Source organism: Tarenaya hassleriana, unplaced genomic scaffold, assembly GCF_000463585.1.
Source record: "Tarenaya hassleriana unplaced genomic scaffold, ASM46358v1 Cleome2, whole genome shotgun sequence".
NCBI classification, from domain to species: domain Eukaryota; kingdom Viridiplantae; phylum Streptophyta; class Magnoliopsida; order Brassicales; family Cleomaceae; genus Tarenaya; species Tarenaya hassleriana.
In genome coordinates this window covers 8,849,934-8,865,169 of record NW_010965372.1, presented here as the reverse complement: position 1 = coordinate 8,865,169, position 15,236 = coordinate 8,849,934, and the positions used below count along the sequence as shown (strand labels likewise).

At 37.5% G+C, this 15,236-nt stretch overlaps 3 protein-coding genes across 3 annotated transcripts; all 3 read right to left on the bottom strand.

The window, feature by feature from the left end:
• Positions 1-332: 332 nt before the first annotated feature.
• LOC104813139 (histone-lysine N-methyltransferase ASHR1) lies at positions 333-4,245 on the bottom strand. Its single transcript, XM_010540672.1, has 14 exons — positions 3,982-4,245; positions 3,693-3,838; positions 3,306-3,440; positions 3,007-3,061; positions 2,792-2,910; positions 2,382-2,470; positions 2,224-2,305; positions 2,000-2,104; positions 1,807-1,897; positions 1,605-1,724; positions 1,384-1,490; positions 1,217-1,286; positions 853-916; positions 333-701 (listed from the first exon to the last, which is right to left on the bottom strand). Exons 1-14 carry the CDS (start codon positions 4,079-4,081, stop codon positions 530-532), a joined length of 1,455 nt encoding a protein of 484 aa, XP_010538974.1. The 5' UTR covers positions 4,082-4,245; the 3' UTR covers positions 333-529.
• A 683-nt stretch (positions 4,246-4,928) lies between these two features.
• On the bottom strand, positions 4,929-5,414 carry LOC104813379 (keratin, type II cytoskeletal 2 epidermal-like). The gene has a single exon (XM_010540938.1). The coding sequence runs from the start codon at positions 5,412-5,414 to the stop codon at positions 4,929-4,931; it is 486 nt and encodes a 161-aa protein (XP_010539240.1).
• Positions 5,415-6,340: 926 nt separating this feature from the next.
• On the bottom strand, positions 6,341-10,305 carry LOC104813138 (nitrate reductase [NADH] 2-like). The gene is made up of 4 exons (XM_010540671.1): positions 9,249-10,305; positions 8,769-8,909; positions 8,471-8,700; positions 6,341-7,816 (listed from the first exon to the last, which is right to left on the bottom strand). Exons 1-4 carry the CDS (start codon positions 10,255-10,257, stop codon positions 6,488-6,490), a joined length of 2,709 nt encoding a protein of 902 aa, XP_010538973.1. The 5' UTR covers positions 10,258-10,305; the 3' UTR covers positions 6,341-6,487.
• Positions 10,306-15,236: the final 4,931 nt, after the last annotated feature.

The window sequence follows — 15,236 nt, the reverse complement described above, 5'->3', positions numbered from 1 at the left end:
TGAAAATAAACAATAGAATAAAAATCAGAACAAATTTTCATCTATTTACATAAGTTATCGGTTTAAACTCTCACTTGTATAGTTCAACGGGTACACAACATCTTATCCTGTTTCAAATTCAAACCTAAGGTTGAAAAAGACGACGTATATTCCAAATCACATAACTGGACTCCGGCCTCGAGATTAGTCTAGATCTTAGTCCAAAATACTCGATTATCCAAAAGGATTATCGGTTTAAATATCGTCTAAATCTCGGTTTACGTCAACTTTAAAATCAAGGGGATAAAAGAAACCTTTTCTCTTTTGAGAAAGCTAAAGAAACGGGTCTCCTCTTTAAGAAGAAATTTCTTTGACTGAAAGCTTTGATCACAACATAATTCGAGAATTCCCCAATGCACAGTTTTAGCTCTAATAAGATTCATCCGTACGGATTCTAAGTTTCAAAACAATTACCAAAACTCCAAAGATAAGTGTTTTCACCTGGGGAATCCCATTTGGTATGGAAAAATGACCAGAATTTGCTTGCTTGCTAATCGTCGCCTTCATCTGACGAACGCTGCTTATAGGAAGCTTCAGCCCGTGCTTCCCCTGTCTTGCCGAAGAGTTCCTTCATGAACGGCGTGCTTGTTCCGTGACTAATCCGCAAAATTTCCGATGCCTTCGTCAGCGAACTTAAAGCCTCCTCGGTTTCCCCCAACAACCTGCAGTCAATCCGAAACACAGAACTCAGACATGTAAGAAAAGTACATGTGGTGATTGGTGAGAATATTGAACTTGTACAAATCGACGATGCAGCAATAGAGATTTCATAGTTCCTCGCAAAAGCATGCTATCGCAAAAGCAAACTCTAACCATTCGAGCTTCCCACAGGCATAATATTGCAGTCCGGTTAAAGGATGAGTCGGTGGATAAGCTCCTGCAATGAGACATTGAATGTGAACTCGAAGGATAACCAGCAATAGCTTGATCAAACCCTAAACCTGGAAACATAGCTTAAATTCTAGAAAGAGCTTTTTGGTTATTACCAATCGTAAATATTGTACATGTCTTTCTTGAAACAGATCATATAAACTTGTCTTTCTTAATCGTTTATCAATCAATGAGAACTATAGCTACTGATTTTTAAGGTCCTGAGGAAGATATTGATTAAACAAATGAATCAAAGAAAAAGTAAAATAAATGCATCGTATATCCGAGATTAAGTAGAGATAGATACTTTGGTACACAGGGAGTGTTAGCCTGCAGCATGTCAAAGCTTCTCTCCAGTTTTCTACTTCCATCAGCATCTGCAAAGCATACATCACAAAGTTGTAAATATACGACTAATCTCATAACCACTTGCCAAATTTTAGGCAACACTTTGACAGTTATATGTATAAACACCTTTAAAAGGCTTTCACGGGTTCTCAATAAAGCGATGGAAAAAGGATGGCACAGCCTCGTTTGTAGTTTCTCGATCGTCTTATATAATTTGATAGCTTCCTGCTTGTCTGAAAACAATCAAAAATTAAAATATTCTCAGACAACATGCACTGCAGTTCGATAAAACTTGCTCAGACGCAAGCATGCATGCATAAATTTGGAACAAAAGTAACAGCAGATACTTTCTGGGGAAAGAGATGAAGGGGCCCTTTCAGAAATTGATTGTACTTCGCTGGCCAACTTTTTTATCTCTTCCTTGTTCCTGAGAAGGCTGCACTTCTGGCAAACAAAGCCTTTGTTATCTGCGAAACCACATGAAAGAATGGGAATAAAGAATATTCTTAAATTAATTGTTCATATTACATGGTCAAAATCGATGCACACCTGGGTCACGGAGTAAGAATCCATTGCATTTCTCGTCTGCACATCGATACCCTTCCAAAATCGCACTTTCTTCAATATCATCAGGCTGGCCCTTCGGTAAGAAAATTTGGTACATATAAAAAGGATTAAAATATCTGGTGCACCAGTGTAATCTTTTTTCCCCAATAAGTAGAATGAAGGAAGGAAAACCTACCATTTTATCACAACGGACACATTTGCAACTGAAGAGGTATTGTTCTTTGAGAGCCTTCTGCCGAGTCATGGTGCTTCCTGCCGTTTCAATGTAGCTAATTGTAACCTGAACAGAGACAGGGGAGCCTTAGTTTCACGTAACAAAGACTTTAAGTTTGGGATAACATATGTCTGAGTGCTGACTAGCATATACACAAGATAAAGGATAAAGGAAACAGAAATTACCTCAGACTCTTTAGGTATATGTACCATGGCTCGGACAACAGCTATTCTCCCTTCAAACCCTAAAACCGCATTGGGTAAGCAGCTACAGAGCAAAAATGTTAGGCAGGAACATAGATTGAATAAAGAACACAAACCAAAAAGGTCGATGAAGCAAATACCTGTGATTAATGATGGAAATCAGAGGAAATAGTCCTGTGCCCTGAGGTCTCAGTTCGGAATCACAAATGGTATGAGCATTGCATGAGAACTGCATTCGGATGACAATGAAAATATCAGAAATAATGATTACAAAATCAATGTTCTTTTCTTGCACATCCTAAATATACTTTAATAAAATGAAAACCATGTTAAAGGTCTTTTGACCTTTTTTAAAAATCTCTCGATTTTTCAAATATGAAATCGTATCGTTACCAATCTATCTGCATACTGCATGATCCATAAATTAACAAGAAATTTTCCAACTGGCAGGACAAACTATCGAGAGAAACTAGCAGAAAAAAATGACGCTAACTCTAGAAACTTAACCAATTAAACAGACAACAGCAAACTATAGCATACTTAAACAAACCTTGGAGTAGTTTTCAGCAATTTCTTTTAGGTTAATATCAGGAAACTGAAGGATCAAATTCACAAGATTTGCCATCTGTGCATACAACACTATCTGCTTCTCATCGATCTCAGACATGTCTACCAAGCAAAGCTTAAAGAAGACGTCAAGTTACAAATATCAGAGAGACAGAAATATCAATTACGCATAATCAAAGTTCAATTAGTGAAGGATACGGGACACCAAAGCCACCACCAGACCGTAATTGTCTGTAATCGTCATTGGGATGACCTGAACCAAAATAAACGCATTTGAATGGAGAGACTGAATAAAAAAGATGACACTGCACTAAACGATTTGATCAAAACAAAATCTGGATGAATCTTTATTCTCGGGCTGTTCTGGATCTCCTGTCCAAAATCCGTCAGGCAAGGCCCTAACAAAATCTATACATCGCCTAACCAACGATGGGAAGCGGTGAATGCAAAAAACTAACAACTGCACGAATAGCCAAGGAAAGATTGCTGCTAATGACCTGTTCATTTTGTAATTTTCTCTTAAGGTAGAGTTTCACCATCAGACGGATGGTAGGAGTAACAGACCTCCGCTTGTCCTTGTCAAGCCTAGAGAGAGCTTGGCATTCAAGGCGATGCAACTTCCACTCCGATTTCTGAAAATTCATAATGCTACATTACGAGAGAGGTCGGTCTTCGATGATATTCCACCCGCCAACCAATGCTCGTGTAAGTTTCCAAATTTTATCTAAACGGTTCCATTGGGTGCATATTTACTTCATCGGTGTGGTGTGAAAATGTTGCAAAAGAGATGCCGAACCGAACATCACGAAACTAATATCAGAAGTTATAATCTTCAGAGGACCAGAAAGAAAAAGCTGCTGAAACGGATGGATACACAAATATACCTGGCATGAGCTCCCACAGTACCATACCACTTGACAACCGGAGCATTTCTTGAGGTTAATGGTCGTCAAACATCCGTCGCACCTTGATTCCTTGGAGCCATTACTCGGTACAAACACATAAGGCTCTTGTCGTAGAATCACCTCCCCTAAAACAAAGCAAAAGAGCAGACGTATTCATACGAGAAGGGCACTTCGCAACCGGAATTCAAACTAAAACCCTAGCGAATTTGGTCACTCAAATCACGAGTCTGGAAATCAAAAGCAAAAAAAAAAAAAAATCCAAACGAACCTGGACGAAAATCTCTGGAAGTGAACAGACAGCGACCTTTATCTGGGAGATTAGATACGCTTAAGCCGCGATCTTGAAGAACATTCTGCAAATCCGCCATCGACGGAGCTTGACCTTGAATTCTCTAAGAAGCTCTTAGAATACTCCACTCGCTTCTCTGGTTCCCTATTTCGATGGAGAAATCTAAACAACGGTAACCTTGGAATTTGACTCAATAGGGCCTCGGCCTTTTAGAACCCCCGAAACGCGGAACCCGTCCAGACCCCCGACGAAGCCCGAAGGCAATAATAGCTATGGTAAAATTCTATAATGCAAAACGGCATCGCTGAATCAAGTATCCAAAACCTCATCAATTTCTTTGATTTGCATATGATTTTAGACCTATTTTGATAATTTAATTATATTAAAATATATATATCACTTTGATTTGCATCATGTATATATGCTTGAATATGTGTATGCAGTTATGTATTATAAAAATTAACTTTATTTTTATTTATTTATCATTATTGTTGGTGTTGTTGTTATTTTTAAATTGTTTTTGTTTAATAACCTGACGGTTGATGTGACATCTTATATGACAAAGTCGACGATGCCAAGTTAGCGATTTACGATGTTTATAACTGATTTTTTTTTACAAAAATTTAAAAATTGAGTAATTTTTGTCACACTTTTAAAGTTCATTATGAATTTGGATGTGAAAATTTGATAACTTTCATATACTCTATAAATGACGTTAACTGAACTCTATCCACGAGATGGGATGGAATCCATGGACTAGAAGTACTGGGCTTCTTAAAGGCCCATTAGCCTATAACACATACCTAATAATTACTTGCATAGTTCAGCCGCTTTAAGTTTTAAGGCCCAATATCGGCCCATATAATTATAACAGCGTTACTAATACGGTCCGTTTTAACTAATTTCACTTCTCATTCAGAAGTCTTCTATTTCGGTGCCGGAGCCGCCGGGCTTTTCTCTTTCGCCTTCCCGACCGGAGCTCCACCGGTGCTCCGACCTCCGCTGGTACTCTGACCGGATACACCGTCATCATTCCCCGGGTCCTCCCTTCCCCCGCCGCCGCTGCCGAATGCGAAACCGGTGGCGGTGGCTCCACTTCCGCCAGAGGAGGAGGAGCTTCCCCACCCGATTCCGAACCCGCCACCGTCGGGGCTCCGGCCAGAACCCGACCCGAAACTGAACTGGGTTCCATCGGGACCAGACCCGGTTCCCCAGTTGTACGCCCAGCTCCCGTCGGGGCTGGATCCACGACCGAACTGGTAATCCCAACCCGGGTTCTGACCCGACCCGGAAGGTCTGCGACCGCAACCTTGACCCGCCGTGTCAGTGTTCGGAACTCTTGTGGTGATTCCGATTTTAGCAAACGAAGGGAAAATCATAATATATAGAAATAGACCGACAATGAGTTTCATCTCGCAATATGACCCTTTTTTTTTTCTTTTGTGGAGTAATTAATTAGTGTTGAGAAAATGGACTCTTTTAAATGATTTGGGTTGAACCGACCATCATTCATTTTACATGGTACCCGATTCTTTGAAAAATATTTGCCATGTATGTGTGTATATATATTAATTATCCTTACAATTTCATAATGGTGGGAGTCTAAAATGGTTATCCTTTAAACAAGTATTTATTTTTTTCGGTAATATTTGGCTCAATGGGGTTTGGGATGATTAAACAAGTATTTATTGTTCACTCACACTTATAAATCCCCAAATAAAAAAAGTACCTCGACCATATAGATTATTGATTTTATTGTATGTAGTAAGATGCTCTTAATTATTTTTTGAAATCTAATAATAAAATAAATTCATCATTTCAAAATTGTTATGAAGAAATATATCTATAGATCCACAGTGTATGAATTTCTCTGTACGTTTGAAACATTAAGTTTCACAAAGGCTATTTTATTTAAAGCCATCAAAACCAGAATCTCTTGCGTGTTGGATTCGTAAGCAAAAATCACCAACATCGCATGATTGTTGAATATATATATATATATATATATATATATATATGTAATAAAAGTTTTTAAGTTATATACATTTATACAAAAGACTACTCTTTTTCTAAGGATTTTCCACAAATATAATTTTTATAAAATTTTACCAAAATGCTGTGTTGATTTTAGACTTTTTAGCTATTCAAATTTCTAATATAATAGTAAAAAAAAACGTACTGGCCATGTCATGTGGACAGCCAAAAGACGTAGGTGTACATAGTTTATAGTAAATTATAGTAATACTATAAATCCTAATGATCTAAAATATAAGAATGTAAACACTGTATTATTATATAAACGGCACGACTATAAAACTCAATAGGATGGATTGCTACAGAAAATATGAGAAAAATTAGTGGATATATATACATACATATATATATATATATTAATCAACTTAATTATTTGATCTATCACGCTAATTAGGGTTTTGTTTTGAAACACTCTCCTTTAGTCCAGAAGCTTCAATCACTAGTCTTCGGTTTAGAAAATCAACAGGTCCTCCTTGGTATTATACTTCATCTTCTCCAAATTCGGCTGGACCGCAAATTGGATCAAGCCGGGCGGTCCACATGCCAAAGCGAGAACTGAACCGTCCGATGCGTCGGGAATGTGCAGAATGGCCTCGATGATGTATCCGATACTATATTCCCACCCATCTTTGGCCGATTCCACAACGTACCAAACCTTTAACCGATCAGGATACTTCTTGGACCACTCATTCAATTCCTCCCTCAGAAGGATATCGTCTTCGGTTTTGTTAGCGTAGACCAGGTAACACTCGGTATCGTCCTCGGGATCCTTGAGAACCGCCTGAATAATTTGGTAAACTGGGGTTATACCGGTCCCACCGGCCAACATTGCCAATTTCTTACCGGTTCTCGGTTTACCGTGAACCATGAAATTACCCTTACCGAGATACTCAATGTGACCCAATGGCCCCTTAATCTCCAGAGTGGACCCCAGAGACAACGAGTCCAGATATTGAGACATGAGTCCACCTTTGGGAAATCTGGGGTGGACCCCGCCGAAGTAAATCTTGACCACAAGATCAAAATATCCGACCACATCGACGGTGCTCGTTGGCGTATAGGCTCTAAGGCAAAGCTTGTCGTCGATGTTGGCACACAAGAATATATGTTTACCGACTGGTAACCCTAGAACCATATCTTGAGCCGGTAAGGCAAACCGGAATAGGCGAACATCATGTGAAATCGACGTCTTTTCGACGAGTTTAACCGGGACTTTAACCCGGGTGCTGACCAAAGCGACGTTCCGAACCGAAGCCGTCTCTCTTATCGGAGCCAAAAGCGAGAGCATGTTTGACCCACCGTGAACCGAGGTGTTGGGGGAAGACGAGTCAGATGTATAACCGGTCGTGATGAGTTCCCCGATCCGGTAATTTTCCAACATCTTCTTGGCATTGTCCGAATGAATGGCGTCGAACTCTTCGGTACAATCCGACCCAGCATTAATCAAGATCGAGTCCAAGCCGCCCGGATGATCTTTCAGAAACCTAGTACAGTCGTAGATGTTTCCGTGGACGATGATCCAACAAGAATCCGCGGAGTTATGTTTCTTGACTTCGGACATTGAGTACGTCTTGGAGGCGGTGTTGATGAAAGGAGAAGAGACGGATTTCTTCATCGCGGGAGGCGGAGCGGAAGATATCTCGAGGTGTTGCTCCTTCGCCATCCACCCTCCGGCCTCGTTTCCGGGCAATGTCGGGTGCTCGAAGACGATACCTATCTCGCCCTTGTGGGGTTTACACACGTTCGTCTTCACTTTGAACCAGCAGTTGTTCATCATCCCCTGTTTCATCAATCACCAAACATGTACCTTATCAATTCATATTGTCACAATTTTTATTGTTACTTTATAACAAAAACGCCGAGTAAGATGAATTCAGGCTTCAAAATATTTGACGAAACGGTAATATTTATGGGTGGGCACTTCGGTTCGAAAAGTTAATATCGACCCGATCCGTTTCGAAACCGAACCTGACCGAATAACGTTTGGTTCTAATTTGGTACATTTTTTATAAAAGCGAATGAACCGTTCCCGAACCGAACCGTGAACCAAAATTCGAATATTCCACTAATATATGTGTAAATATTATAGTTCGGTACTTATTTGATATTCATATAATGGTACCGTTTCGAACCGAACCGATTCTAAAACCGAACCGAACCGAACCGTTTAACATTCGTTTCTAGTTTGGTACACTTTTTATAAAACCGAAAATACCATTCCCGAACCGAACCGCTTGAATACTGAACCGAAAATCAAAACGTCGACCCCTAATAATATTTTGTAGAAATAGTAAGGGATGACGACCGAACCGATTTGAATGAAGTAACACATTATTTTAAATTGGTTGGGCCTTCGCACGTGGGGCACGCCGATTGGTTGACTAAAGCGAATCTTGAGCCAATTGTATGAGAGGGGGTGTTTGGAAACACGTACCAAGAGATTCCAGATCATTTTCTCGGGTTGGGTGTTAGTCTCGTCCCAGGCGCGGACAGCGATACCCTTGGCACCAAGCAGGTCCAAAACCTCCACTTCTAGAGACCAGAAGCACCAGCACCAGTACTTGCCGTACTTGTTCGGCTTCTCCGGACGGTCCAACGCGCACACCCGCCACGTCTCCCCGCAGTCTGTCGTTACCTCGACACGTGTCACCCTCTTCCCTCCCCCTGTTTGCCCGCTAATCATTATTGCTATACTTTATTTTTATTAGCATCATTATTATAATTATAAATACCGGAATATGCGTAGCCCTTCAAGGTATAAAGCCTTTGGGTGGTGAAAACGTTGATGGGGAGAATCTCTTGGTGACTCGGCGTCGTAATGACCGAGTTTATGTTGAGCTCGTTGATTATGTACTCCGGCTTGTACCACCAAGCTGAAGACCGAAAATAAAATAAAATCCAACAAGGCCATAAGTGAAAATAATATTTGACAACATGGATTATGATTTATGGAGCGCATATAAATAATTAAAATGCGTTTAACAAATAATAATAATAATAATTAAAATGCTGACATCACCCATCAGACATCCCTTTTTTACTTTTACCATTTTGTCTGAATTAAATTCATGAGGACATAACCCATGAAAAATTTTACCACTTCACCGATGCATTTTGACTCTTCACATATGGGTTCCTGCATATGGGTCTTTGTGTTTTAATGGTCAGTTTTGAATTTTTACTGTTTGTATATATGTATCGTGCATATTTACCTTCGGCCTCGGCGAGTTCAGCGTCGACATGGGAAGGCAAAACCCTATTGTCCTTGTAATGATAATAACTGTCGGATTCTTGGGCAGTGACGATGATCCGTTTCAACCACTTCACCATCCTCCCTCCGATGAAACCCGGTATGATCATTCGAACCGGAAATCCATGGTCCGGAGTAAGTAGTTGACCGTTCTGCATGTAAGCCAGAATGATGTCCCTCGAAGGATCCATGGCGTATTCCTTCTTGATGCTCGTCCCGTACTTGGATCCGCCGCTTCCGGCCTCGCCTGGAAGATTCTCCACACCTTCGAAGCACACATTCATGGCTCCCGCCTTCTTGCTCATGATGCCGCAGTGACGGAGGACGTCACAGAGTGGCACTCCGCGCCAAACGGAAGTCGAAATTCCGGCGGCTCCCCAGTTGAAACCCTTCGACTTCTTCACCATGTTCTGCTCCTTTCGGCGGTTCCCGGCACAAACTAGGGTTACAGGGAACTCTCGAGATGGGAACTGGGAGATGAGCTCGTCCACGGTGAGTCGCATGGGCCGTTTCACCAGACCCGTTATCTCGACCGTCCATTCGGACCATTGAGCCTTTGGAACAGCCCCGTGGTTCCGGACGTAGTGCAACGGGACCGGGGTGATGAAGCCGTGGTGCATGAGCCGGTTCAATGGAGGCTCCGAGTTAAATGGGTGCTTCCCTGTGAGACGGACCATCGTAGGGTTCCGCTCGATCCAGCTGTCAGCCGTTGATTCGTCCCTGGGGTCAAAGATCGACGGCTCCAGTTCGCTGTTCGACTTGCGGATCATCTCCTCGTAGTAGTTGACAGCGTTCTTGTTGTGGGTCTCGTTCTCGTCATCGCTCGAGACGTCGTCGTGTTCGTCACCGTTCCGAACTTCTGCGGGAGCCGCTTTCTTCTGCGGAAACACGGTCTGGTTGTAAGAGTGTACGACGTCGTTTTTGGAGAGCTCAGGGCGAGCCGATTGGTGGTTATCGACGGAAGCCGACATTGAGGAGGAGGGGTATTACTGTAAATAAGAGAGGAAATGAGGGTTGTCTCTCGGTGTATCTCTTTACTTGCAGACGAAAAAAGAGTGGTGGAGGGGATGGAAGCTTATATAGGCGCGGTATACGGAAGATTCGTGCAAGATTGCAATTTCGCACGTGTGGGGTCGAAGAGGACGAATATAAATTGATAATTTTTGTTTTTTCTCTTACCATTAAATATTAAAAATATAAATATTCGCCTTTCAATACCGTAGTTGTTTTTTGGAAACACTATTTTCTAATGATGATGACAATTTCATTATTATTTTTTAAATATTGACTGTCAATAGGCAAACTTCTTGCTCTTCGTCATTCAAATACAATCCAAACATGTAATTTCTATTGACTATTATTAGAAAGTAGGTGCAAATTAATGCAGTCGTGGATCTGTATTTCTTTTTTTAATAGTTTAATTATTTATAAATTTAATTTTCTGGGGTTTTTTTCCATATTGTGATATTTTCTTCAACTTGAATTCTGAATTTAATCAAATTACAAAAGCATTAGATATCTTGTCATTTCTTTCTTTATAAAAAAATATTCATATTACACATCAATTATTCCTCTGTTAATTAGATTATACATTACCCTTTTCTTTTCCCATTTATATATGTATCATTTTTTTGTTTCTTTTTCCCATTTATATAGGTATCATTTTTTTTTATCTCATCTCGAATTTGAAATCTTTTGCAAAAAATGTGTATATTCTAAATCAAATTATTTCGATTTCGAAATTAGTTTGATTTTTATCTAAAATATTCGATTACTCCAAAAAAGATAGAACTAAAGAATTATAATAATTATTATTTTTGGTTTCCATTGAATTATTTTGTTGGTAATATATCACGGAGATTAAAAAAAAAAAAGACCATTCTAGATAGAAACAAATCGGGTAGATACGAGGAGGATGACGTCGATGTATTTGATAAACATAACTCACTTTTTTTTAATAAAAAAAATGATTGTTCACTGCAATTGGGTTTTCCTCAATTTTAATGTGTTTCTTGTCTGTTTTACGTGACCTAAGAATTGTTCGTTTTCTGTGGGGCTGAGAGAGGACACTTCGTCCGTTACCATGGGCCTTCCACGGTTTTACCACATACATACATACATATCGGTATCCATTACGTCCTTATATATATATAAATATAACGTCACTATCTACATATATGTATATACATCACCGTCCATTTTCTTAATTGGAAAATAATATAAAATTTTGCATCGAATTCCAGTGTGGAGAAGCACACATGTATAATAGTGTCGCTACACATCAAAATGGGGTTAATCCCATAAAAATTACCAGACTTGTTCAGATTTGGAAAACTAATTCCCCAACTTGTATATTTCCATAATAAATATCAAACTTGGTAAATTTAACATAAAAATATCAGAACTTCCCAAACATTGCCAAAAAAAAAATTAACCATCGTTGGTCCGAAACGGAGTTAAGAGGCAATGACGTGTTTGTACACAAAAGCTGCCATGTCACATATTTAAGCCACGTCACTAAAAAACTAAGGCAATGAATAAAGAGAGCTTTTTTTTAGATTTTAAAAATTTAAAAAATTGTCAATCTAAGTTTTTTAAATTTGGTTTTCCTAAAAACTAGGAAAACTACTTTATGAAAAAAAATGAATTAAAAACTAAAAGCTACATTTTTTTGAATTTACAAATCTATAAAAACCAGAAGCAAAAAAACAAAAACTAAAGGCTTTGAATGGTAGTGGCTTTTATTTTGGGTTTTTTACTTTAGGCTTTGAATGGAGATGGCTTTTATTTTGGGTTTTTGGTTTTAGTTTTTGGATTTTGGTTTTTAGTTTTTGGTTTTTGGCTTTTGGATTTTATAAGTTGGTAAATCTAAAAAATTGTAGCTTTTGGTTTTTAGTTGATCTTTTCCATAAAGTAGATTTTTCAGATTTTTTGGAAAACCAAAATTTAAAAAACTTGATTGTTGGTTTTTTCAGTTTTTAAAATCCAAAAACTTCAAAAACCACCTGTCATTCAACACCAAAATCTAAAATCTAAAAACCAAAAACCAAATCCAAAAACTCAAAATAAAAACCTCGTACATTCAACACCTAAAAATTATTTTCGATCGATTGAACGGTAATCAGTTTAGTAAAAAAAATAAAATATATCTGTTTTTTCCTTATTTCTCTCTCCACCCTGACATTTAGAAACCCGAACTCTTATTTCTCTGTCCAATTATTATTCTTCGACATCTTATTCGACATTATCATCTCTGTTCGTCTTCGTTTTTTCCAAATCTAATTGTTTAATCTTAGCCAAAATTAATGGGTACTATTTCTTCGTCGCATTTCTTCGGTCATTCTCCAATTCTGCAGAATTTCAAATAAGATCCTAACCAGAACCAGTAACAACAACAGAAAACAAGCATTTTGCAGAAGAATAAGAAAACAAACATTCGTAAGAAGAATAAAAAAATCTAGAATTTCAAAACAATTGAACAAAAAAAAAAAGAGGGATCCATTTTGCTAGTTATATAAGAAAAGAGAGTCAAACCTCAAATTGATGTTGGAAACGATGAAGATGGAGTTTTAACAACAACAAAAAAGATGAAGATGGAGAAAAACAGTAGATAAATCAAGATTAGTGTATCTAAGTATCGGAATCGAGCATTTATAAAAAAAAATGTATCGCGATCGAGAGGTCAATAGAGATGTTTTTTTTACTAGTCGAATGTATAACCGGTTGAAAATAATTTTCAATTTTTGCTGACGTGGCATATATGTATGACATGGCAGTTTATACGTAACGACACATCATCTTCTCTTAACGGCGTTTTCATTCAAAGTTAGTCAATAATTTTTTTTGGCAACTTTTGACAAGTTGAGATATTTTTATGTGAAATTTATCAAGTTGATTATTTATTATGGGAGTATACAAATTCAGGAATTAATTTTCCAGATTTAACAAGTTTGGGAATTTTTATGGGATTAACCCCATCAAAATGTATATGTATAATATATCTTTTTATTTTATTTTTAAATACATGTGATTTCCGCGTCCAATTTCTTTTTAACCGCGGAAATCTAACCACAGTTCTTCAGACACATTGATAAATCCTATAACCTAAAGGTAAAGTTTATAAACCAGGTGACAAACTCGCATATGAGCAGAATCGAATTCATGAACTCTTAGAAAATCATTAACTACTCAACCAACTCACCTGACCCGATGGTCTGCGTCCATCTTGGTTTTATATTTCATTTGTATCGAGTTTAGTGGTTCATTTATCAAATTCCAAAAGGTAAAATTCAATATCACAACTATAGATTCAAATCACAGACGACAAATATTATAAAAAAATATATCACAACTGATCAACCGCTTATAATTATAATTCATAATTTCTAAACTTAAAATCATAATTTGCACATACAATGTGTGTCTGAATCTGTTTGCATTTATATATGTGTGTATAGAGAAAACATATGGGTAGATCTTGTAAACACATGTTTCATTATTACGACATTAAAAAGAAACGATTTTTTTTTTCTATTTAAAATTTTATTATAACCATATTGATACTTGTGACATGAAGTAAAAAGACAAAAAGTCTGATTAAAAATTATAAATGAATTAGTTTATGAGGGAATTAATACGATAACCACGAATTATAGAACTACTGCATGTGGCGTCAAAAGTATACCAAATGATTATAAGTCCATGAATTAAACTTAATTTAATGATATAGAATTAATGGTAATCATATTATATAATTGCACGATATTTCACCTATTTTTGCACTAAATAAAATGTAATTAGCAGTGTGAAAACCCAAATATATATTAAAAAAAATCAAAATAAAGAAAATGTGTGAAAATTGGTGATGACTGGCGCATGAGCAAAAAAATGGTGCTCTAGAACTTGAATCTTATCTCATTCCTTTCATGAATTTTGGATTTATATATATTAAAAATCTATATTAAATTTATACACATATATATATACACATGTGTATTTTATAGATAATATATCGTATCTAAAAAAATAAAAGTGTCATTTTTATTTCTATTTTTTCTCTTCGTAAGTAAAGAGCCATACATTCTTTGATAAAATTGTCATTTTTATCTCTATTGGTGGTATGGTTTGATTTATTTTGGTTTAATTTGGTTAGAATTTATTAGGGTTTCTTCTAATAATACATTTTTTTTGTCAATCCGAAGGTTTACCTGGGATTTCGATCCAATTTACATCCCGTGACCCAGAAACAGCCTTTCAATACGCAACCTTTGGCTACGTCTTTCCATCCCCGCATGCTGGATCGAACCCTTGAACTGGAAGAGGCACTGACATCCAACCAAAGGCATCACTCGACCTCAGACATGTGGATCACTTCTAATATATTCTTTGATAAATATTTCAATAAAATGACAAGAACCATATCTAATAAGTCCATTTTTATTTCTACAAAATGAGATAAATCAGTGCAAGATAAATTGGACCCACCCACATGTATGTGGTCGAGTGGTACCTGGACTGGAAGTGAGGATGTTCATCCTCCATGTCAGAGGTTCGAATCTAGGCATGCGGGGAGGGAGAGGCATAGCCAAAGGTTGTGTGTTCAAAGGCTGCTTCCGGGTCCAGGGAGATGTAGGTTGGACCGAAGTTCCAGGTGAACTTACTGGTTTGACAAAAATAAATAAATTAGACCCAATCAATACAGAGATTATATTATATATGTAATGTATGGGTAATTAGATTTCGCTCCATTTGTTGAACTTTTTGGTAACATTTTGGAATTTTCAATTCTAGTTTATTTAGCTCGTTTAATTATTTATCTAATTTGGGTTCAATTTATTCAATACTTTAAATACTTATTTTGTAAAAATATTATTTGATTCAACATTTTATTTTAATATTAAATTTTATATATAAAAGCTATTCAATTTAGTTACTATTGTATTTTTTTTTG